At 32.8% G+C, this 26,096-nt stretch overlaps 2 protein-coding genes, 1 long non-coding RNA gene and 1 other non-coding gene across 4 annotated transcripts; 3 read left to right on the top strand and 1 right to left on the bottom strand.

Moving 5' to 3' along the window:
- The first annotated feature begins 8,975 nt into the window (after positions 1-8,975).
- Positions 8,976-14,115, top strand: LOC146957698 (putative E3 ubiquitin-protein ligase RF4). The gene is made up of 4 exons (XM_085738303.1): positions 8,976-9,210; positions 9,366-9,411; positions 10,501-12,240; positions 13,248-14,115. Exons 3-4 carry the CDS (start codon positions 10,501-10,503, stop codon positions 13,731-13,733), a joined length of 2,226 nt encoding a protein of 741 aa, XP_085594429.1. The 5' UTR covers positions 8,976-9,210; positions 9,366-9,411; the 3' UTR covers positions 13,734-14,115.
- LOC146957697 (uncharacterized) lies at positions 12,248-16,291 on the bottom strand. Its single transcript, XR_015023781.1, has 3 exons — positions 16,019-16,291; positions 14,872-15,147; positions 12,248-12,556 (listed from the first exon to the last, which is right to left on the bottom strand). It is a non-coding gene; the product is annotated as an uncharacterized LOC146957697 (long non-coding RNA).
- A 1,073-nt stretch (positions 16,292-17,364) lies between these two features.
- Positions 17,365-17,446, top strand: TRNAS-UGA (transfer RNA serine (anticodon UGA)). Its single transcript has one exon. It is a non-coding gene; the product is annotated as a tRNA-Ser (tRNA).
- Positions 17,447-19,536: 2,090 nt separating this feature from the next.
- LOC146957695 (DNAse I-like superfamily protein) lies at positions 19,537-23,759 on the top strand. The gene is made up of 4 exons (XM_085738292.1): positions 19,537-20,683; positions 22,722-22,929; positions 23,053-23,182; positions 23,284-23,759. Exons 1-4 carry the CDS (start codon positions 19,881-19,883, stop codon positions 23,559-23,561), a joined length of 1,419 nt encoding a protein of 472 aa, XP_085594418.1. The 5' UTR covers positions 19,537-19,880; the 3' UTR covers positions 23,562-23,759.
- Positions 23,760-26,096: the final 2,337 nt, after the last annotated feature.

Raw genomic sequence — 26,096 nt, 5'->3', positions numbered from 1 at the left:
ACCCCTATAGTATAGATTACCTAGGCATTGCAACGGGGCGGGTCGGAGGCGGGTTTAAGCATCACCGTTCCCGCTCCCGCTTCCATGCACCCACCCCGTCCCAAATTATATTGGAGATAAAAATTGAATGCACAACCCGCCCTCAATGGGGCGGATCTTCCGCCACCACCCCACCTGTGAAAACTATATTTTTTATAAAATATTTAAAAATGCATATTTTTTTCATAGCAACAAAAAACAATAATTATATTAATAATTAAAAATTTAATAATTTTTTTAAAAAAGAGCAAAATAATTATATAAACATGTTTCTAAAGAGTAATAATATATTAAAATAAGTTGGTGCTTATGGAAATAAGATTATAAAGTTTAATAAAGTAAATTTCAAAAAGCGGGTGTGGGGCGGGGGTGGGTGCAGGTATAAGCATCCCCCACCCCACACTAAAAACCCAAATTTCCCCCGCACCCAGTTAAATAAGTTTTTCCCCGTTAAATTTGGGGAGGGGGTGGTCGGGTCTGGATGGGGGTGGATTTTGTTGCCATGTCTATGGATATGCATCTTTAAATGGTATTTTTACTCTCAACTATAGTTAAGTGTCGTTTGTTGATCTGCGGTGATTAATTGTCGTTCCAGATTTATACTTGTATATACTGAGAAAAAAAATGACCTTACAATAGTTAAATGTCGTAGAAGTTTTTCTCTCAATTACAATATTGTTTAAATCAATTTTGTAAAATTAATTTAATCAAGTTGATTCTCTCCACATAAAACAAACATACGTCATAAGAAGAAAAAAATGGGCAGAATGTTTCTAGGTCGTTAGGTAGCTTTGAATTTAAGTTGGATCGGATGTGATAGATAAACGGGTATCTGAAATTGTTGACATTTACAAAAACAACGATAATAGTTGTGGTGCTTCCATCCATCCATTTCAATTATGTTCAACGAATGCATATTGCTTTGTATGCCTTCGTCTATTACAAAACACAATCTATGACGTTTAAATGAAGACATGTTCTTACAAATATGGTCATTCCTTTCTAATTGCTAATTTTTCATACTTATCTTTCTTATATCATTTGTCTTTTGGGGGACCAATTCTCCATCCTTGAAACTTCAAGGTTTGATCTTTGCATTGAACTTGTTCGCAACCTTGAGTTTGGCAGCATACTCAATTATATGCACTAGTTTTTTTAAATTCCTCAAGCAAGTTGAGACTTATTCTCCTGCTTTGGTATGAAGTGGACTCTTCTAATAGGATAACTCACAATGACGTTGATGTCAATTCCACTTATATCATTGCATATAATCCATATACAAGCTTTAAAATGTGTTTCATGTGTCGATGATTAGGGCTGGTGTGACATGCCTAAAGTACTCTAATTAACTCCCATCTCATTAGTCTTTTGTTTTGTCCAATCTCTTTCTTAATCCATTGAGGACAGTTTTGTATACCATTTCAACCTGTTTATTTGTTTAGGGATGTTACATCGATGCAAATTTCATCTTAACGTTAAGGTTCTTGCATAATTCTTATAACCTCCAACTTGTTATCTAGGATGATTGCATGTAGGAGGAACCATCGACAATCGACGATTTTTCAAATAATATTTTGCATTCTTTACGGTGATGGTGGGAATGACCCAAGAATGTTAAACCCCAAGTTTTAAAAGGCCATAATGTTAGCACCTGATGTTGCGCCATGCGTGGCTGATGTGGCCGATTGGAGAACCTTTGATATTTGTAGTATTTTTGCGCAGTTTTATCTGCAGTATGTCTATATGATCGGCCAATAGTATATGGATGGATCTAAAGATCTTTAAAGGAAAGATCTTGGCTCCATAGTGATTTCTACATACTCCTTCATAAATCCCTTCACGTTACAACTTGCATTAACTTGCTTTAATTTCCCACTTTCCTTGTTTTTCTAGAAAAATATATTACAATTAAAATATGTTTCCTTTTTAGAATAATATAAATATTTAATATTCTTCTTCATTATACATTAATTTTCATTATTATAGCAGTCAAATTTTAGTTGATTAATAATTTTGCCAGCGACGAATTGGGTTAGTCCAGTCGATTCAATTTGTTTAGCCCATTATGTTTTGGTAGAATGAGTTGAGATTTTGAATCATTCACTTTAAGTCTGTTTTCCCCGCCTAGTTCACAAGAAAAGAAGAGACGGTGATGGCAGTGTGGGTTGGTCAGTCGGGTCTAATGATAATATATTCATTTTTTTTATTATTCTTTATTTATAAATCATCCTCATATTTCTAACTAACTGTCTCTTGTATTTGACTCGTAGAGTAGAGAGAAAAAAATTATTTAATTAAATACTTTGGTTTTATGATTTTAACCTCGTATTTATAATACCTTTTAATCTTCGAACTCGTTAAATTTTTATTTTTGTTGGCTTATGCTAGTTTTTTTTTCTTATGATGAATAATTAACTTTTGAATGATCATTTTTATAGTTTTTTTAGGAAATATTTTTAAAGCCTCATTTGTTACGAATTTTGGTCACCTAAAATGATCTCTAATTTAATTATTTTTACATTGTTTTTCTAAATTTTTAATTAATAAATGGATGGATAGGCCGACAATCTGCCGACCCGTCATAAAATGGGGAGGGGATATGATTATCAATGAACTACCTCAGCTAGGCTCTAGTTGACTGACTCATATCACTGTAAGCTTGTTAGTAGTGGATCGTGACAACGTGAGTTGACCTAATTTGTCATCTTATTTTGATGCACTTATTATTTAATGAATAATACATTTATTTTTCCTCTCAAAATAAAAACACATTTATTTTTCTTATATGTGTTATTCATTGTTACATTACACACCACGAGGTTAGACATAATTTGGTCAAAACGTTTAGCCGACTTTAGTTTTTTAGTGAGAGAAATTCTACCTTCATTTTAGTTTTTTTTACCTATAATTACCCCTCTGCATCTTTTTTTTTCTTCATTTCTTTCAATATAAATAAGTGATTTACACATATATCAAATTTTTTCTTGTGTTTTTTTTCTTCATGATTTCGCCGTCTAAGTGCGACGCAGCGTTGTTCGCCGTCTTGTGTGGCGTTGTTTGATATTGCTTTTGCTGCGGTGTTCATTTGGTTCATATTGAAAGAACAGTTTCAGTCAATCACAATTTGATTTCGCGTCTTGTTGCAGTGTTCATTTGGTTCATATTGAAAGATCAACTTTAGTCAATCACAAATTCAATCAATCATTGGGCCAGATCTGCTGAAAGCATGAGTAATCCAGTGATTTAGATTTCATCATAATATTTGTAGGCATTTTGCCATTGAATGCTATTACATGGGTGTGAGTTTGTTCGCATATTCACAATTTACGTTTTTAGCGATGTTGATCAAATTATTGTATCTGATGTATTCTATCAATTTGAATGAATGAATGAATATCGTTTTACTTTTATCAAGAAAAATATGTATACACCATTGAATGAAATAAGGTCAAAATTAAAATCAATATGATTAGACACATAACCAATTGGGTTGACCTGATGGTATTGACTTAGGATCTAAGAGTGTCTCTCATCGAGATCACATGTTCGATTCTCTTTGATGTCAATTTGATTGAATGGGGTAATTACCTTCTTAAAAAAAATGTTTAGATAGATACATTTAAGTTACACTTAAATTACTTACACTTAAACAACAATTATTATTTTAAGGAGTTAATATCAATCAATTTGGTTACATTAGTAAAAAATAAAATATAATTGAAATAATCACTTTTTTTTGAATCAATTAAAATAATTACTTATAAACATATTAATATTTTAATCTAATAATTTTTTAAAATGATTGCCAGGTATGCTTTTGATAACGTGGATTACTTTAGAATCGTCAATCTTGTAAAATTAAGATTTTTAGATTATTCACAAACGTTAAAGTTATAGATAGATAGATAAGTTATAGAACTCTTTGGTATTTGGAATGTACTCGTCAATATTGTAGAATTATTTTATTTTACACCGGTCAATTTTAGTAATTATACTTATATTAATCACATAATTTCAATTATAGTTACACTAGTATTGCTAATAATAATTTTATTTTTTATTTTTGAAAACTCCAATTATTATTATACTGGTCAAGATGGAGTTATTTTCCATGACATGGGCATTGACCAGATATTTTAGTTACTACTATCAATAAATGTAATTTAGTAAATAAATTTTTTCATATTTAAATTAATATATCTAATAATTTTTTAAGAAGCATGAATATTTTCAAATGGTATTAATATTTTCCGTGCTTTATAATGAGTGTCGTGTAACGCCCTCCTTTTTATTTAATTATTTTTATTAAGTTAGAGTCTATTTATGTGATTTATTTATTTATATGAGGTGTTAGTATTTTATTATGTGGCATTATTCTATTATCTATTAGAATATGAGAATTATTAGAGTAAGTAGATTTGGAGGTAATTTTGGGATTAGATGTCTTTTTATGATTTAGTCAATTTATTTTGATGAGTTGGTATTTACTAGAATAATATATATTTGTTATTTGTTAGAGATATATTTGTTATTTGGTGTAGAAATATATTTGTTATTTGTTAGAGATATATTTGTTATTTGGTGTAGAAATATATTTGTTATTTGTTAGAGATATATTTGTTATTTGGTGTAGAAATATATTTGTTATTTGTGAGAGATATATTTAATTTAGAAATAAATAAGATTATGAGGATTATTAGTGTGAGTGGAATTGGGGGTTAGAATAGAAAGAAGAATAAGTTGTTGGGCCTAAATAGATTTGGGAATAATATTTTAGTATTATAAATAGAGAAGCTTAGGTTGGAAAGAGTTTGCCCTAAACTGCTTTTTGGAAAAGAGGAGAACAAGAAAGAAGAGAAGAGAAGAGAAAAGTCAAGAGAAGAGGATAATACCTTAGGAAAGAAGAACGCTGCTGCTGATTCATGAATTAATCTAAGGTGAGGGTGATACTATCTTGCATTAATATTAAGTTGTTAAATCATTAGATTACATCTAACAAGTTGGGGAGAGTTTGTGAGAATTTGAGAATTAGGGTTTTGAGAGAGTTTTGATGATTAGATGATGAAAACTTGTTGAATTGATGTAGAAATTGTGTACAAACCTTAGATAATCCATATGATGATTATTGGAAGTAGTTTTGAGGTTAGAACCATGAGATTAGGTGAAACTTGGAGAAAATCTGCATTCTGCTCGAATTTTGATATTAAAACCTGTATTGATCGGTGCAGAATTGGTCTTAGGTGTAAACACGAAAGTTGTAGGTATGGATGTTAGTTTTCTAATGTCGTTGGTCTCACGTCAATAGGATTTATAGAACTTGAGTTATGGTCAAATTACTGCACGTAGGTCAAAGTGAATTTTTATGGACTTTCAGCACAACTTTTCCAAATTTAAAATAAAAACTGGTACTTATCGGTACAGAATTGGTCTTAGGCGTAAACATGAAAGTTTTAGATAATTTTGTTAGCTTTCTAGTGACTTTGGTTTGACGTGAAAATGATGTTTGGTCTGTGAGTTATGATGAAAATACTACAGGGAGGTCTTAGCAAAATTGTACGGTGACAGCATTCTCTGTTTCATGTTTTTGCGTTTTGTTCATATGTTTCTGTTTTGAATTGATCTTTGTTGTAAACATGAAAGTTGTTGATATTTGTGATATCTTTCCAATAGCTTTGGTTTGACATGAAAATAGGTTGTGGATAATTTATTATGTTTTTACAAAGATACATAGTGAATTATTGTCGATGTTTAAATACGATGTTATATGAAGTTGTTTATGATTGATGAATATGATGTTTGAAGATGTTGTTTATTATCATTTGATATTGTTATATTATGATATGACATGAATTATTTATGTGATCCATATGTTGTCAAGATGCTAAGATGTTAAGATGTTAAGACGTTAAGATGATAAGAGTTGTTAAGTCGTCGAGTCGTTATGAAGTCATCAAGTTGTTAAGATGTTATGTTGTCAAGATGTTAGGATGTCATAGATGTTCATGATGTTGTTTAAGTTGTCAAGTTGTAGGAAGATTGAGTCAATTGCATACTCATTAAAGTTGGGGGTTTTAGGCCCGGCAGCCTTGTGCTCATTAAAGTTGGGGGCTTTAGGCCCGGCAGCCTTGTGCTCAAACTACGTTGGGGGCTTTAAGCCCGGCAGCTTTATGCTCACACGTTGAAGAGCCTAATTACGCTCATTTATGTTGTTGATTGGTACCACATGCATTTGCATATCAAGAGGTTTTTAAGATGATTTAAGATGTTAAGATGTCAAGTTGTCAAGTTGTCAAGTTGTTTAGATGTCAAGATGTTACGTTGATAAGTTATTAATGAAGTGCTATGATGAATGAAGACGAATGATTATGATGTTTATGTTGATGATTGATTATGATGTTATATGATTTATGATAAGATGTTACGTGAATTATGATATGATGATATGTGATGTTTTATGAATATATTTATGACGATACATGATAACGTTGTGTTTGTACTTAGGATGCTATAAGTTGATGTTTATAATTATGTGGATATATGGAATTGATTACGAATTTGATTATGAAGTTATTTTCGGTAATGCTATGTTTTGATAATGATACTTATGTGAATTACATGTTGATGCTTATGATTGATATTGATGCTATGTGATGATTGTTGGTGACTATTATTTGATGTTATATAATGATGTTTAAGATTAGTAATTGATGATATATGAAGATGTTTATGATTAGTGTTATGATAGTTTATGACCAATGTAGGAAGATTAATGATACTAGTTAAGGAAGTTTAAGTTGTTAGATATGATTAATGAGTTATAAGATGTTTAAGTTGTTGAATGTACTTTATATGATTTATATGTTTAATATTTTTGTTTTGAGAAATCTCACCCCTCTGCTTGGAAATGTTGCTCTTCGTATGGGTAACTTGCAGGTAACCAGGATTAGTTACGGTCGTGAGTGGACTCCTCACAAGTGTGTCTTAGGTGCTCTGATACGTAACGGGATGGGATTATGTCTTCTATTTCTATTCCTTACGTATTACTTATGGATTTTTATGAATAAACGTTGAACAAGACTTATGAGATTTTTATGCTGAGGCCTGCGTGCCAAAGACTTTTTATGTTGAATGAACTAATTTCCGCTGCGAAGTTTTGAATTACTTATGTTAAATGATTTTGAAGAATAAATTGTTATTTATTCAGTTTATGAATTTTTAAGAAGTGTAGCATTCCGTTTAAAGTTGTTAAACTCTGATTTATATTTAAGAAATTTTCTTGTTGGGAAAACGGGGTGTTACATGTCGCGTTAACAACAGAAATTGTTTCAAAATTATTTTTTTAAAAGAAAATTGTTTAAAATTAATATTATTTTCATTTTTCAATTTAACATTATTTTTTCTCCAAATGTACCTTTTAATTAATCACATGTGTTGTTTAAAAAAAATCACATGTGTTATTTAAACAAAATTGACATTGTATTCCACGCCATATATGAATATGAGTATGGAAATCAGATTTAAGTAGACTGAAAAAAGAACCGACATAAAATAAAAGATAATATAAAAGTAAAAAGTTGTATAGATATACGACGTCAATGTCAAATTCTATGTCTAAAAAAATATTTCTTCTAAATTTTTTTTTTTTTGGTTACAAAACTACAAAAATCGCCGTCTGGGAAATTAATATTATATACATTATTCTAAAACGTTATATTCAATTTTATGACAATAATTAATAAGGATAATCTTATACAAATGACTATTATTATTATTTTTTTTTCTTATAATTGTTATATTTTTTAATATATGTGTAAAATACTTAATCGTTATTTATTTTGAAACAAATTGAATTTTAATACGACACTGAAGTTAATATGATAGTCAACGATAGTTAGAGTTTGTTTGGATTGGTCTAATATTTCTTCTAATTAATATTATGTATACCACTCTAAAACATTGTATTCAACTTTACATTTATGAGAGTGGAAACACAAATAATTAATAGTAACAAAAAAAAACACAAATAATTAATAAAGATAATTTGATAAAATGACAATTACTTTTACATACTCATTACATTTCTTAATACATGTGTAAAATTCTTAATCAACATTCGTTTTGAAACGAAATGAGTATTTAATATGATGCAAGGTTAATATGATCGAAAATATAGTTAGAGTTTGTTTGAATTGGTTTATCTGATCTTATCTATTGACATAAAAATTGTTTCACTATTTATGAGAACTCAAGAAATTAGTTATGACATGTTAATAAGTTGTTTTGAGCTTATTTTTGTATGCTCTCAGTCAAACCTTATGAAAATAGCTTATACATTATAAATTATAGTAAGACTTTATTTTATCTTAAGTTATAGAAATAACTTATCTACAAACGCGTATATACTATTAAATGCAAACTAAATTGCTTATCCAAACATACCTTAGAAAAGGAGAGATAAACCAAATTGTTTATAGCTCAGAGGTAAAAGTTAAAGATCACATATCATACCACAAGTTAGACGGTTTAATTTTTTGGGTCTATAATACAAAACAATAGAGAGATAGAAACAAATGTAATCATCGAATTCAAGTTTGATGGTTGAAATGAAGAAGTCGTCATGTGTTTCATGTCATATTAAATTATCGTGTTGAAGGGAATATTTTATCGAAAAACAAACCAACCAACACGATAATATAAGACATGGGTTGCCTGCTGTAACTGCTCCACGCAGTTTCATGCAGTACGCAATCTCAATCACTTAAATACGATCTAACGGTTCATATTTATACAGTCAGTTTCACACAATTTTAATCTCTATCGTTAATTTCTAATCAGATGGTCCGTAGCCGTTACTGCGTTAACTAGATATGAGAATGTTGCGTTGGATGTGCGATAAAATACACTATAGAAAAGGACAAGTAATTCCAAGGCAGGGGAGGGCAGCCCCAAATAGTAGAGTAGAAACGGGGGTTAAGAGTGAAGGAAGCAACGGCACGGAAGCAAGCAAAAAAGTTAGCGCCTAATAAAAACCCAATACCACCATCAGCCGCACCCCTAACCCTTGTAATACCCAAAACCCACAGCGAAAGACGAAAACACATTTCACACTCTTACACCATGTGTGTTTGAGTGAGTGAGTGACGCTAATTCCTTCACCATCATCACAACCAGGTACATTCATTTCGTTCCTTACTCCATTTTCGATTCCTAATTCCTTTTTACCTTTTTCATTTTAACCCATTTCTAGCTTCCTTGTCTTTTATTCGATTATTATTATTATTATTCTTTTTTTTCGATTCTAACTTCTTCTTTCTCTTTCAACACAGGTTATTCATTACTCATTTTCTCGTTTCACTTTGATCTTTGCTCAAGGTTAGAATTTATTCTTTCATTCCCAACTTGCTCCTTTACTTTTTCTCATTTTTTTGCGAAAGCTTGTATTTTGCATTGCTTTTGATTTTTTTTTTTTTTTTATCAATACTGTGTTCCCAACTATGTAGCACTGGCACAGACACGAACACCGGACACGACATTTACACACATCGACAATTATTTGAGAAAATGATATAATTAAATTGAAACCACACGTGTCAGTGTTGGACACTTACACATGTCAGACACCTGAAACGTCTTTGATCAGAAGTGTCGGTCACAGGAGCAATGATATTTGAACAACCATTTGCTAACAACTTCTATGACAACCTCATTTTTCTCTCTTTTCATTGGTCAAAAACAATGGAGAGAGAAAAAGGAAGAGAGAGGGTAAGAATATAATGTGAGTATGAGAGAGAAAATTGTCTAAAGTTGTCAAAAAGTGGTTGTACAAATATCATTTCTCCGGTTACAGAGGTTCCCAATTTTTTTTGTGAAAGGTTGTTTTTTGCATTACTGTTGATTTGTGTATCAATACTGTGTTCCCAACTATGCAGCACAGACACGGACACTGGACATGACACTGACACACCGGCACTTATTTGAGAAAATAATATAATAAATGGTATCACATGTGTCTGTGTCGGACACTTGAAATGTATTCGATCAGAAGTGTCAGTGCTATAGAGGTTCCCAATTTTTTATGAAAGGTTGTTTTTTGCATTGCTGCTGATTTTTGTATCAATAATTTTTTTTGAATGAAAAATGCTAATATTTTAGCTCTTATGTTAGTATGTTTCTCTTTCCTCGGACTTTAACCCCCCAACTCCTTTAGTCCCTTAGCTCAAACCTAACTATGTAGCACTGACATAGACACGAACACCGACCATGACACTCACACGTCGACTAGTATTTGAGAAAAGGACATAAATGGATGAAATCACACATGTCGGTGTTAGACACGTATTCGATCAGAAGTGTCGGTGCTATAGAGGTTCCCAATTTTTTGTATTCACATATTTTTTTTCTTTATTCCCTTTTTTGTTATTTTTTGATCACTGATTTGACCTTTTTGTGATTTATTTGTAGATGGAGGTGATAGACAAGGGTATTATAATGGCTGAAGAAATGGATAAAACTGTTGGTTCTGAACAAGGTTGTAATTACAAGAGAAAATTAGATGATGAGTCTTCTTCAATGGTTACCGAAGATGGTTCCTTAAGTGTGGAGGATGATTTCCCTCCCTATGAATTTACAAATCCTCAAAGCTTCGATTCAGCGGAATTAGGGTTAGGTTGTTGTACAGAAGAACAACAGTTGGGTGTGCTCGAGGTTGAAGATTGGAAGGATCCTATGGCAACTCAGCTTGAGGACTTACTGATGAGTAATTTGGAAGCAATTTTTAGTAATGCTATCAAGAAGGTTGTTGATTTAGGAGGCTACAGTCAAGAAATGGCTGAAATGGCCGTTTCAAGGAAGTCCTTGTACACAGAAGGAGACCCTCTCACAAATATTGTTTACAACACACTGAATACTTTGAAGGGGAAAGGTACTGAAACTCCTGCAGACTTTGTATTTCAAAATACAAAGCAGTTACTGCATTATAGTTTGGTAGAGATGCTCGGTGTACTTCGGGAACTAAAACCCTCCTTAACAGTAACTGAAGCAATGTGGGAGTTGCTGGTACATGACTTGAGTATTACACGAGTCATTTCACCAGAAGGTCAACTGAGTGGTGGTGATTCTAGCGAGCAAAGCTCTGACAAGTCTTCTGCTCCCCCATCAAAGTTAAATGTTCAGTCTGATATGATTGGAAGTATGAGTGTGACAACTTTCACAAATATCTCCCAGGAAAGTAAATCAGAATCTAATTCTCAGCTGATGAAGAGCAGAAAACACCATAAAGAGTTTACATCAGTGCTTAGGGAGAAGTTCTTTCATATGAAAGAACCTAAAGCTTGTGGCAAAGCGGGTGTTAAATTAGGAAAGCTTACAAGCGTAAGTGGTTTGATTGTTGAAAAAAAACTCAAGCCACCATCTGAAGTTCCAAATCAGAAAATGAAACGTGGCTCCTCAAATACAAAAGGAGTTAGTATAGCAGGAGTATGCCGTATTTCAACCAATGATGATTCAGCTTTACCCGAAGGAGGTAGCGCTGCAAAATTACCCACAAAGGATGCAACATCTACTTCTCCAACAGTGAAAACAGCCAAATCAAAACCTAAGCCATTCTCCTCTGCCGCTCAAAAGGTTCAAAATTACTGTGCTGGTATTCCCTTTGATGAGGCTTTGGGCAAGTTTGTCCCACGGGATGAGAAGGAAGAACAAGTTTTGAAATTAGTATCTCGAGCACAAGAATTGCAGGATGAGGTGCAAAGCTGGAATGACTGGGCCAATAAGAAGGTTATGCAGGTAGCAGATAAGCTTCGCAAGCTTCAGGCGGAGTCTAAATCTTTGAAAAAAGAAACTGAAATTTATAAAAAAGAAAGAAAATCTTTAGAAGAGAATGCTGAGAAGAGGATCTCTGAAGTGGAGAATGCCATGGAAAATAATCAAAAGCAACTTGAGAGTGCCGCTTCTTCCATACTCATTCTGGAGGCAAAGAAGTCCTTGCTAGAAAAAGAGTTGGTGTCTGCTAAGTCGTTGGCTGAAAAGTCAATGGCAAGTTATCAACAAGCACTGGAGAGAGAGCAGATGACTATTCAACAAGCCCAGTCGTGGAAAACGGAGTTGGATTTGCTTCAAGATGAACTTGAGAAAGAGAAGCAAAAGTTAGCTAACTTGCATCAGGAGATAGAAAAGGGGAAAAATCTTCTAGCCAATACTGAGGTATGTGGAATTAAGTATGTTTAATAACTAATATGAAGATATATTTGAGTAAAATCTGTGTAGTTTATTCAATAATTTAGTATTAGCACGTATCTTGAGTACCTACCTACTCTATTATTCTGACGGTCTGACTCGTGCCCCTGGACATGCATAGGCACCTAAAAAAGACATGGCGACTTCAGTTTGACCTTCCGGATAGTCAATTTTTTATTTTTAGATTTACATATACATGGTTGACAATTTTAGCCATGTACTGCAAACATAGGTGAGATGAGCGGTTAACTCTTGATATTTGAAAGATGTTCCTTCAGTCTCCCTGTTAAAAAACAAATCATATATCAACTCAAAATGTTGCTTCTTGTTGCTTCTCAACCAAATAAAATGAATTCAACCAGTGTTTTGCATTCCTTTATATTTTCCATAGGACAAATGATGGTATATGCATAACTTCACAGTTTAATTTTTTTTATTAGTTTATGGTTTTATGTGGTAGAAATTAGAATCTGATTGAGCTAAAGTATAGGAACAAGGTACAGTCAGTAATTTATCACTCAGGTCTTCCTGTGCATACTGTTTTTACTTTTGCATTCATATTACACAATTTACTTGTTAAATAATATGAATTCAAATGATTCAACCAACTATGAGTGTTTAACTCATAGGCTGAAAAAAAAATGAATTCAACCAGTGTTTTGCATTCCTTTAGATTTTCCATAGGACAAATGATGATATATGCATAACTTCACAGTTTAAATTTTTTGATTAGTTTATTGGTTTATATGTTAGAAACTAGAATCTGATTGAGCTAAAGTATAGGAACAGGGTACAGTGAGTCAATATTTATCACTCAGGTCTTCCTGTGCATACTGTTTTTACTTTTACATTCATATATTACACAATTTTCTTGTTAAATAGATTTCTGTTTTTATGATGGCCAAATTGTTTACAATTGACACTCAAACAGCTTATTATGCTACTTCCTTACTTAAATGGTGAAAACATAACAGGGTAGAGTGAAAAAGGAGAGAGCTAAGACAGAAAAAATCCTCGCACAGGCTGCATACTTCAGAAAAGAAAGAGAACAGTCTGAAGCACTCATGAAAGCTGAGGAGGATGCCGTCAGAAAGAAGGCAGCTAGTCAACTGCAGGAATATGTGGACAGCATGGTAAAGCTAGAGAAGGAGATCGCTGTGCTAAGACTGAAATCTGGTTCCAAAATAAGTACTCCATCCGTGGTGAAAGAAAACAAGAAATCTGAGACGGTGACGACAGGGGGCTCCCAAGACAAACCAGCTGGTGGAAGATTGAAGCGGGAGCATGAGTGTGTCATGTGCCTATCAGAGGAGAGGTCGGTTGTTTTTCTGCCATGCGCGCATCAGGTTTTGTGTCCGAATTGCAATGAGCTCCATGAGAAGCAAGGGATGAAGGAATGCCCTTCATGTAGGACCACCATCGAATTTAGGATTCATGCCAAATTTCTTGGGCAGCAGTAGATATAGACTTTCCTTAATGGATAGGAATCGTGAAGAAGTGGTGCAGTTAGTTCAGATGATTCTCCAAGGAGGTTCATTTTGAAGGTCATTTACACCATTATGGCTGCTACATTTATTTTGGAAGATGTTTGTTTTGAGACTGAATCAGTTCCTAGTCCATATTCCCCCACCCTCACCCCAAAATAGGAAATAAAATAGAAAGAGAAACAACATAGACAGAGAAATAACTGACCTTAGAGACAATTATGTGTAAATTTCATCACAGCGGATTTCAATATCACAGAGAAACTTGATGGATTTAGTTTTTGTATACTATGTTTGCAAATGTACAAATGAGTGCATTATGCAAGTTTGACCGTTCTATTTCACTTGTTTCTTTTTACTCGCTAGGTTGTTTGGGTCACACTAACACCCTCTTAATTTTTCAATAGCTATTTATACCTGTTTTGTTCCTGCAGGCTTGTCAGGTTGTTATGTGAGGCTCAAGGATATCCACAATCCATATTACTTCACCTTGAAGTGCATAGTAATAATATTTTTTATGTGGTCATCTATTTCTCTGTCTTTCTATGATGTTTTGTGTACCTTCTTCCAGATCTAGGAATGATGAGTGGGTGCATGCGAAATGTATTATGACGATCAACTTAGAGAAGATATCGATCAACTACGTGTCTGTTTGGTTTAGTGGTGGGAAGGGCTTAAGTCACACGTTGGAGTGAAGCTGGAATTCTCAGCTTCTCATTTCACGGCCAAAAAGTGCATCGGGACGTGATTTTTTTAGTTGCCGCAGATTTCAAACTCCACACCAAACACACGCTACATCCTATAGGATGATATTGGCTCAGCGTATTAGGAAGTGTGCCTGTATCTATCCCCAATGTGGATTTGTCTAATTTTCACGAGGACTTTTAACGGGTATACCCCCCACATTTTAAAACCCAAAATACCATTGGTTTTATTTTCTTCTTTCTTCACCTTCACTCTCATTTTTCATTCTTCCATTTGCATTTTTCACCTCTTTCTTACTTATCTCCCACCCGTTTCCCACGATCTCCCCCTATACACATTTAAAGTATACCATTATATCACAAAAAAATATTGCTAGCCATAACTCTAAAAATTAACAATAACCCATCACCTCTTTCCGCCATAGCAGATGAGCAACATGATCCTCAAAGGTCTAAGGGATGACAAGTTCTATGGTCTTCTGGAAAAAGAATCTCTCGCGACATGCATGTCGGGTGGAGGGCAACAACATTCTCCATCGTCATGACGACCTCCTTTTCCATATCAACGTTGTTGTCCTCCTCTCGTTGTTACTTTGCTTTAAGACCATGTCTAGTTGCACGCTCCTTACGTGGTGAGGCAGTAAGAGGACGTCAAAGTTCAGAAGATGTATCATCAATCACAACTCCTGTAGTTCGTTTCATCATTGAAAATAAATTATATGAATTAATAAACAAATAATAATGGTTAAGTTTCATTGAAAACGTATTTTAAATATTTTTTTTGTAGTGGCCGGGGTTTGAACCCCGAACCTTGCATATTTTAAACGTATTTTTAAAATAAATACACTGCAGATAGGCTCAATTTATAGCGAACAAATTAACAGTAAAGTTTTATAACAAACAAATTTAAAAACTTATATCATTATCTATTTATAGTAAAAAAATTGAAATTATTCATCATAAATAGACCTAAAAAAAGTTTTTCACTGATACCAACAAAAAAAAAAGTTTTTCATTGTGTATGAGATTGTTGATCGTGAATAAGGTCAATTTATGCATCGTAAATTGTTAAGATGTTGTTTTAGTTTTTTTCACCAATCTTGATCCAAACTTTGTCTTGCCAGATGGGTGAAGTTTGGTGCAACATATTCGTAACTAATATGGGATACTTTGGTTTGTCACTCGTTTCGTGAAGCGAATGGTTTTGTAGATATTTTAGCTAACCTAAGATGCGAGCAAGATCCAACAGTGGTAGTGATTTACTACGAGCAAATTCGTGCTCAGACTAGTTCATTATTTTTCGCTAATCTTATTGGTATTATTTGGTAGTCGCTTTTCATCTATTTTTTATGGGCTTCGACCCTCTTGATTAAAGAAAAAAACCATTTGTGGTGAAAAATTGAATTTTTTCCAAACCCTATCTTGTTTTCAAACTACATTTATGATGAATTTCTGAATTCAAAACAAGTAATATATTCATGGTATCTCGAGTAATAGGGAAGGAAGACACCACTCATTGAAAATTAAAACAAATAAAAGGAGACAGATGATACTTACATATAAACGAGTAATACAGAAGGAACAACAAAGATGAAGAGGAGAAGTGGAAGAAAACACAAAGAAACTAAAATCGGAGAGGGTATGAGATTGGGATGGGGATATAGGGATGAGAGATAGAGAGAGAAATATGAATGAGTGTCTAGGTCAAAATTGGAAATCAAAATTTATTTAGGGAAAAATGGGAAATGTAGGCGGTATGCTTCTTAAATATGAGGGCATACACATAAAAATCTTTTGTGAAACACCGACATTGACTCGGTCCACTATGAGTTTGAGTAATCCCAAAAATGTCAAGACATTTAATATTTTCTTTTCTTTTTCTTACAAAGAAAGAAAAGAAAGAAGAAAAAAAACAAGACTACGCGCGACTTTTAACATGGATCGATATTAAACTTATTCATGAATCATGATAGATCACGCCATATCAACAGTTGAATTTTGTAATTATATTGAATCTTATCATGTCTCTCCTACACTAGATTTATTCATATTATCTTCAATCAAAGAACCAATGTAATCAACACCAATTTCCATTATCACTTGATGAAAATGTAGCAGAGATTAGTTAGGAAGTATTTTAAAAACCTCTAAAACCATCATATTTTTGAATCAATCTTTTGAGGTTTAGCAACTGAATCAAGACTAGAAGACTGATTGGATCCAAAACTAGTCAATGAATTAAAATAATTTTTGTTTTTATAACTAATCAAAATTCCACTACCAAATGCAACAACACCAACACCACTTCATATTCAAGCATCTCCAAGTAGAACCACTTTGCGTCAATTTCCACCTATTAAGTTACATGGATCATCTTAGGTATTCTTCCTATCATAAGAGACACAAATGCTAGGCCTCTGATGGTCATATCTATGTTTCTAAGGATGATCTCTTCAATGAACACATGTTCCTATATCATGATTTGGTCTCTTCCAAACCCAACACTACTCCTTTTGCACCCATTCCTTATATTCCTCCTTCTATACCTATCATTGGTTCCCCTTCTGCCACCCCTTTAGCTCATTATGGTTTCCCTATACCATCACCAACAATCCATAGGTTTGTGATGAATCAATTTTTTTTACAAGTTTGCATGGTTCATGAAAATCAAAGATAAAAATCAAATCTCATGAATAACCATATATCAAAACAAAACATAAATATGAATAGACTACGCATTAACATTAAGGCAAAGAAAATTTCTTATCTGTTTGAGGGTTGAAAACGAAAATTGATACTGGACAATTTATCCTGTTTTGATAATCCATTGGCAAAAGTTGTAAATGTGAGAGATTAGATGCAAGTCGATATATATACCGGCAATATGCGAATTATGATATCAAGTCGATATGTCCGAGTGGTTAAGGAGACAGACTTGAAATCTGTTGGGCTTCGCCCGCGCAGGTTCGAACCCTGCTGTCGACGACTTTTTTTTTGCAATTCTTTTTCTCTCAAACACACAGTTCTTCCTTGCCAACGTTATTATTCCTTTCTTTTTGACGATACTCCTTCTTTCCATTTTATCCCTTGTTTTATCAACTATTTATTTTTTAAAACTTGGTACCATTTTACAATTGCAAACACTAAATCTTCAAGTCTAGTATGACTATATACACACATTTAGATTTTAGATATATATTCGGTTAAATAGTAACTATTTATGGTCAGTTTGGCACGACCAATATGCATAGTTTATAACTAATAAACTCGTATGATTGAAGACATGCTTGATAACTGTCGTTTCATCACAATCTTATAACTTATTTTAGTAGTCTATAACCTATTTTTTAGACGATATTTCAAATAGCGTTTGAACAACTTATTATTTTATTGACAAATGATTTTCTTTTAAATATGTTGAGCAGTGAGCATATTGACAAAGCTCTTGGGTTTTTTTCCGGCTCTCGAGTGTGTTTTTTCGGGACATATGAATTTTGTGTTTGATTCGAAGAAGTAATAGAGAAAGAAAGTAAGAACACAGTATAAGTATGAGAGAGAGTTATCATAAAAGTTGTCACAAAATAATTATACAAATATCATTTCTCTATAAATAAACACCCCCTTAAAAATAAGATTAATATAAATAAACACATACTTCTTAGGCCTAATATTTATTTTGTTTCATATAAAGAAATTGTTTATTTTTAGTCTACTACAATTAAATTGATAGTTGTAGAGATATTTCATATATTGAAGTATGAGTCTGAACCTGAATTCTCTACTACTTCATACTTAAGTTATGTGATTCATCCATTAGTCAATCGATGAAAAAAAAAGTTTATTTTTAGATAGTCAAATTTAGTGCATACCTAATTTTTGACTTCAAGTCTACCCCTTTTCTAATTTCTATAATATAAAACTCGTTTTCACACAATTATTATGCAACCAGCCATGGCCTAGATTCACAACGTGAAGAGACCATTCCTCGTGTCTTTCTCTTCCACCATTCTTCTTACTTTCTATCGTAAATTTTTTCATATAGAAAGTGACAATTCGTAATGAATATATGTTTTATTAAATTCTATCATTGACAAATATACATTCCTTAGCTGGTGCGATCGTTCATTGTTGAGTGTGTAGGGTACATTTTGAACACATACCTCTTGTTTTACTATGTGATTTTTTTATTCATTACCATTAGGCACACACAAGTCAAATAATTTATCATGAAAATAGACTAGAATATTCTATTTCACCTTTTTATGAAAACTTACAATCTATAAATATAAAACATTTTATTTTAACTACAAAACAAAAAAGAGGTAGATACCCACCACCTTGCCACCACAATTAGTACCTACTCTTCACCAAGGCATTAGCATTGCATCCTTAATCCATTCCGCACCTTACCAAGTTGATGATATATCATATGTGGTCCTAACTCCAACTCAGATAGGATAGTATTTTCATCAAATAAATAATAAATAATGAAGCTCTCTTTTCTCTTCAGTCAACAACATTCATAAGTCTTTAGATTATTTGGTACTACAAATTACAAAAACTAGTAAAACGGTAATTGCAGCTGGGTTAGGTTCATTGGAGATTGGTACGGCGGATTTCTTGTGATGTTGAGTTCCAAACAAGTATCTTACTTTCACTTGGTGGACCTCAAGTTGTTGGCTCATTTATTGCTATTAACATTATTAGTTTAATTTCTTATGTATTTTAGTCAAACAAGGAAAACAATTAAGAATATTTTTTTTACCTGCAATGTTATAAACTTAACACAAATCACTTGTGTGATGTGATTGCTTTGTCTCCATTTCCAACTAGAATATCTCTCCATCCAATTTAGCTCAAATCACTAACTTGCCTTTAATTGTCTAACTTAATCTTTTTTAAGTTCTAATTATCATTTCAAGTTTTACATAACCTTAAAGAATTGTCCATTAAACAACCAAAAAGGAAGGCAATCATATACTATTTGTTTTTTGGGAGCAGTTGAGGAGCATGGCATTAGCCACATAAGCATCTCTCATCTCTTTTATTTATCTCTTCTTTTTGTCTTTTGATTGAACAATGGCATCTTCTTCAAAATCTCACTAAACTATTCTAGTATTTCACAAGCCAAACAAGAGAAAGAAAAAAAGGAATATCAAATTTCACCAACTCATTTCCAAGAAGGATCCTTTCCCTTTTCTACTCTACCTTATTAGACAAAGCAATCTTTCAACTAGTCCCTAATCTAATCAATAATCCATCTCATTTCAATTTACATTTTCCTTACAAGCCACACTATTCAATTAACTCATTCACTTCCACACACAAAATCAATGCCAAACACAAACACAAAACAGAGTTGAAAACAGCTCTGCAATTTCTTCATCTTCACCATCTACTCAATTATCACCATTTTCTTATGATCTCCACAAACCAAGACACTCATTTCTCCATCATGCTCAAACTCCTCAACAAAAACCTCCGTCGTCTCCTCTCCCATCTCCGGTGTCCAAATCACCGTCGATCAAAATCCAAAGTAACAATAATCAACAACCCAAAATCTCAAAGCGAAACAAGCTCAAGTTTTTCATCAACGGTTCATCCAAACACTCAATCGGGTACTCAAAAACCTGAAAAACAAATCCGGGTGGCAACTTTCAACGCCGCACTTTTCTCAATGGCACCAGCACTTCCAACAACAACAACAACAACATTTGAAGATGAAAACAACGTTGTCGGAAGAACCAACACATTTGACAGAAACTCACGGTCGAAGTCAACAAACGACAGACCCCCAAAAAGCATACTGAAACAAACCCAATCACAAAAAAACATAAACCTCGTACAGTTAACGAAATCGAAAACAAGGGTTTCAATCAATTTACCAGATAACGAGATATCGATGTTAAGAAGCCGACAATCGAGTTTCTCGGAACATGAGAAGGAAAGAGCGTCAACGAGTGGGGTCCATTATCACCATGTGAAGAGTGGAAGAACGTCGGTAGAAGTGTTGAGAGAGGTTGATGCAGATATATTGGGATTGCAAGATGTGAAAGCAGAAGAAGAAAATGGAATGAAGCCATTGTCGGATTTAGCGGCGGCGTTAGGGATGAATTATGTGTTTGCTGAAAGCTGGGCGCCGGAATATGGCAATGCTGTTTTCTCTAAATGGCCTATCAAACGTTGGAATGTCAACAAAATCTTTGATCACACCGATATCAGGTTTGTTTCCATCACTTTTTACTAACACATTCGCAATTTTTACCATGTATATTATTCACATAATTTATTTGATTCTATTGTTTATTTAACTTATAGTATATAAATATGAATGTTAGCGTGTAAGATATTAACGGTTAAAGTTGTGTTTTGTCATGTATGAAGTGATTGACTCTGACATCTATTTTGAAACATAGAGTAATACTATCTTTTACCTTAACTTTTATAAAATAGAAAAAATGAATTGTTGTTTATATTTGAGATTAGAGAAAGTTTCATGTATATGAAACTAGTTTGAAGTTGATGATAAATGTTAGAAACTAATATGAAGGTATCCCAAGATTTTAATTGTGATTGGTTCTGAGGTGAGATATCTTAATTATTATGGTTTTCTTTAAAGATTAATTATTATGGTTTGAATAACATTTGTTTGTATGAAAGCTAAAAAGAAAATAAAAATAGGATAAGTTGGCATTGGACTTCATATGAGATGTTTGTTACAGAGAAAAAAAAACATTTTTGTGATATTGATTGTGTGTGTTTAAGCTTTTGAAATTAATTGGAATCTAGAAAAAACAGGATAAACTTTTTGTAGTAGCTTTTGAGAATTTTCTGAATTTTAATCATTGTGGTAGATGAAAGAGAATATTAGAAAATAATTTTTAATATTATAGACAAACATGAGTCAACTTCTACTTCATATAAAAATCTCTAAGATTATTTTATCTGATAATCACTTTTATTAATTTATTTTATAAGTAGAATCACTTTTATTTAATCTTATATGAATGTGAAAATAATTTCTTTTAATCTTACATAAATGTGCCAATAATTTACCTACTCTTCTTTATGTACTAGAATTATTTTCGCATAGAGCTAACAAGTTACTGCTATTTATGACCATCTTCATTGTTTTGTTTATTTTATAAATAATGAAATTCCTTTTTATTTCATTCTGTTTTATTATATTTTGTTTTATTGAACGCGTCATCAAATATTTTTACTTTTGTTCATTTTATATTTGATGAAGTTTTTTTTTGACAGAATATTAAAAGTAATTTAAAATCTAAATTTCACCATATTCATCCATTGTTTCTGTCTACTTTTTTATTTCCCACACCTTAGATACCATTTAGTCGTGAGAGAAAATCTTTTTGCTCTTGTGGAAGCTTCTTCGAGCTTAAGCTTAATCCATTGCATGAGAAAGAGAGGAACATAATTGCTTTTCTAGTCGTAAAGCCACAAATTATTGCAAAACTTTTTCCATATATCTTTTGAACTGTCACACTGGAATTTTATTTTAATTATTCTAAACAAATGATTAAGGAATGACGTTCTTTCCATGTTGTTTTATGCATAACTTTACTCAAAAGTGTAGAAATCCAGAAACTACTACGTATATATTTTTGCTCTTTGCTTGTTTTCTTCTACATGCCATTGATAATGATATATACACGGCTTGCCAACTATACTAATAGCTGTATACCACGAGACAGGATTGATCCCACCTACTAATCCTTAAGGATTTTGTCCCCTTGTGTTGAGATGATACTATTTAATTTTATACTTCAATTAACAACTTAATTATTCAAGAAAAATATGAATGGTTTATGCATAATTTATAACTCATCCAAATATTCCAATGATGAACATAACAACTTCAGTGGCATACTACAGAAGATTTCCAACTTTTTTGTTGGTTCATTCCTTCATTCACTCTATATCTCTTCATTATTGTATGTGTAAAATATACAAGATACAAGCATGATTGAAAAAAAATAGTTGATACAACATTGAAATTTGAAAAGGACAAATAAACCAGAATAATTTGAAAATTATAAGAGTATAATGCAATTCAGGTAAAGCTTGTTTTATTTATGTTTATAATAATCAAATTTAGAAGGAGTTTCTTACTTTACTCCAAAGGTTTCTCTTGCTAATGAACATCCATTAGAAAACTAACAAAGTATTAATGGAAATTCAACATTTGAAAACAACAAGAGTGAATGTGACATGAAAAATTTGTTATTTCTTGGCCTAGGAATGTTCTGAAGGCAACTATCGATGTACCTGAAGCAGGTGAACTAAACTTTTACTGCACTCACCTCGATCATCTCGATGAGAATTGGCGAATGAAGCAGATAAATGCAATAATCCAATCAAACGACGAGCCTCATATCTTAGCTGGGGGACTTAATTCACTGGATGAATCGGATTACTCCCAAGAAAGATGGACAGATATTGTAAAGGTATATATATCCATCACACATCAGATTCTCAATTCACATCCGTCTCCTTTTAGTTTTCTCTTTGGTCTTAAAAATAACAAAAATAGAAATCTATTTTCTTAGTATTGGTTCATTTTTGTTTAGTACTATGAAGAGATGGGAAAGCCAACACCAAAGGTTGAAGTGATGAAACATCTAAAGAGTAAAGACTATACAGATGCTAAGAACTATGCAGGGGAATATGAATCAGTTGTCATGATTGCCAAAGGCCAAAGTACAAATACAAATACAATTTTGAAACTTCATAATCTATTAATTTTGAACTTCAACTCTTCGGTATCATACTATTTATCCTAAAATCTTAATATTATGCAGGTGTGCAAGGGACATGCAAGTATGGAACTCGGGTAGATTACATATTATCATCATCGAATTCACCGTATAAGTTTGTTCCTGGTTCCTATTCAGTCCTTTCCTCCAAAGGTACATCAGATCATCACATTGTGAAAGTTGATGTGATGATCAAGGTAAATAACAATTCTGAAGAAAATGCGACGAGGAAACCGCACCAACATAGACAGAAAATCGTAAGAGTAACACATTCGAATCCGTCAAAAGGTATCTGGAAAACACACAACGGAGAAGTATATTGAGTTTGTTCCAAATAAGTTTAGATGATGAGTGTATTTGTTTTGTTTATGCTTCCTAATCTTATAGAGCATTCTTCAAATTGATTTAGAATAATATAAAAGAAAAGGGTGAGTATGATGTGTATGACACTTTTCTTTTCAATTTGTATAGCTTTTGAGTTTTGATTAACTAATTTCAGAATCTACAGCTTGATTTACTTACCCTTCTTTGACAATGACCTCAAATTTCACGACTATTAAGACTCTCGTGCATGTTGAACTAACTATATGACTGCACTGTAATTTCATTAGAAGTTGTTTATAGAAAAAGTTACATGGCTATGGGTTACTATCTTTCTTAGAGTGCTGTTTGGTCACCTCTTTCAAATTTGTTCCAAAGCTGGCATAGCCGAAAAAGGATTGGACAAAACCAGCATACATATCGAAAGCAAAGAGCTAAATAGTTCTTGTCATTACGGCGTGTGAAAAAAATGGAATGAGTTATTGAATTCCGTTTCAAGAGAGGAATTTCTGAATATACATCTATTATTCATTAAATGTTTAGATTGCTGATTACAAATTAATTATAGAACACCTCTTATACAAAGCAGAGAAGGAAAACAGAAGGAAAAAAAAATTAACTAACAAACTCAACAAGAAACAAGATAAGCTAACATACTAACGAATAAAACTGATTTAATTAATCCTATCTCTAGTGGGTAACTGTAATATGAGCCACCATATGTGATATCAATAACTTTGTGTCAACTGATTGTATCAAGGGTCTGTCAAAGCCGAGTTCTATGGTGTTTTATATTGATTTGTTAATTTGCATCGCAGAGAGACCGCATGGGTACCTCCTACAACGCACACCACTTTGTTTTAAGTGTGGAAACCTTTTTCTATATGTAGATGATGTGACTGAGAATTGGTCGTTATTGGCCAAACTTCTCCGCTATCCACAAGATGCAATGTGGATAAAGTACGCTATCAAGCTCTAAGACAAACACGGATATCAGACATGACATGGACACTGACATGTTGACAGTGACACCAATAATAATTTGGAAAATGATATAATTCAATGTAATCACATGTGTTGGTGTCGCGTCAATGCCCGAGACTGACACATGCCGAACATCGAACACACCTTCAATGAGAAAGATTGTGACACATTCCAGAGTTTTTTTTTTTTTTTAATACACAATGTTCAGTGTGAGGACCCTCCATTCAAAGGCAAGGCCTGGTACAGCTGGTAGTATATCCAGTACTTCAACTAAAACAAGATGTATTACAGTTTCTGGAAAAAATTCAGCCACAACACTAGAGGTTTTGTTGACTTCAATTGCTGGTTCGAGAATACTGCATAGACTACAATGAAAGCTCCTGATAATTCAATAGGCCATGAACTTTCTGATCATTTAATTAAATCACTTACTCACCCTGCTTGTCTGGTTATCAACCAAAGAAGTCTTGAGTTATGCAAATCTTATCCGTTACTACATCTCTCATGTAATCTGTGTATCTGCCTGAGATATTAATAATCCAACTAGCTTGGTTATGGCAGTGGGGAAGTTCAGTTGCTGTTGCATGATAATACTAATACTAAAATTAAGGGAAATGCTAACGAGTGCCCCAAGGGCACTCTTTAACAACCTTAAATAGTAAATTTTTGCAAGTTTTTATAGAAATTGATGAATTCAATGCATTGGAAATAGAATTATTTGACTTTTTCAATAAACATTTTCCTAATTAGGAATTCTTAAAGAGTGCCCTTTTAGGGCACTCGTTAGCAAGACCCAATTATAAAATAAATCAAGTCAGTATGCATGCCACATTATCAACAACACAACCGTCCAAACATCGTAAATGATGGCAGCCTGGACTTGTGTACAACGCAAGCTAACATGTTAGTATGCTACATTTTTCTTCAGATAGACATATATGTCAATTTCTCTTGTTTCATGGCTATGTAACATTGAAACTTCAAACTAAAGGCCTGTCTAGTGTCCTACATGGCGTCGTGTCCGATGTTCGTGTTTGTATCAGTGCTTCATAAGCTATGATTCATACCTGTTTCACTCTTACATGCATTAACTTTCCCGTATCCTATTATGGCCTACTAACTCGACAATACCAAACTGCAGTCAGCATTGAAACCAAACTACAATACCAATGCTGTTTATTTTTCGGTAGTTGCAACGTATAGTAAGATAAGCGCCAACATAACTCGGCTAAAATCATATACGCTATTGCAACAAGTGAAAACGTCACTTGTTGCATAAGAATCTTAAAATGATACAATACCCCTGCACTCAAATCAGCAAAACATGATCATACTCTCCTTCCTAATAAGTAAAATCCAAAAAAAAAAAAAAAAAAAATCAAAATCTGGACATTTGATATGACGATATATAAAATGCTAGCTTCAATAAATATACAATCTGTAATCTAAAATGCTAGCTTCAATAAATATACAATCTGTAATCTAAATGTACAAACAAATCATGCCGTCACTGATCCTAATCCAAACTCAAAATCCTAGAGGCAGAGTTTCTT

The sequence above is a fragment of the Medicago sativa genome, chromosome 1 (genome assembly GCF_051527215.1).
Source record: "Medicago sativa cultivar Bolivia chromosome 1, Bolivia_mono, whole genome shotgun sequence".
Taxonomy (NCBI): Eukaryota; Viridiplantae; Streptophyta; class Magnoliopsida; order Fabales; family Fabaceae; genus Medicago; species Medicago sativa.
The sequence above is the reverse complement of the archived record's forward strand: the minus strand, read 5'-3'. Positions and strand labels throughout refer to the sequence as shown.

Excerpts from the sequence above, each read along its gene's own strand:
- LOC146957698 (XM_085738303.1), top strand. The coding sequence starts at position 10,501 with ATGGAGGTGATAGACAAGGGTATTATAATGGCTGAAGAAATGGATAAA. Across the intron at positions 12,241-13,247 it reads ATCTTCTAGCCAATACTGAG|GGTAGAGTGAAAAAGGAGAG; the intron begins GTATGTGGAATT and ends AAAACATAACAG.
- LOC146957695 (XM_085738292.1), top strand. The coding sequence starts at position 19,881 with ATGATCTCCACAAACCAAGACACTCATTTCTCCATCATGCTCAAACTC. Across the intron at positions 20,684-22,721 it reads TTTGATCACACCGATATCAG|GAATGTTCTGAAGGCAACTA; the intron begins GTTTGTTTCCAT and ends TTCTTGGCCTAG. Across the intron at positions 23,183-23,283 it reads CATGATTGCCAAAGGCCAAA|GTGTGCAAGGGACATGCAAG; the intron begins GTACAAATACAA and ends AATATTATGCAG.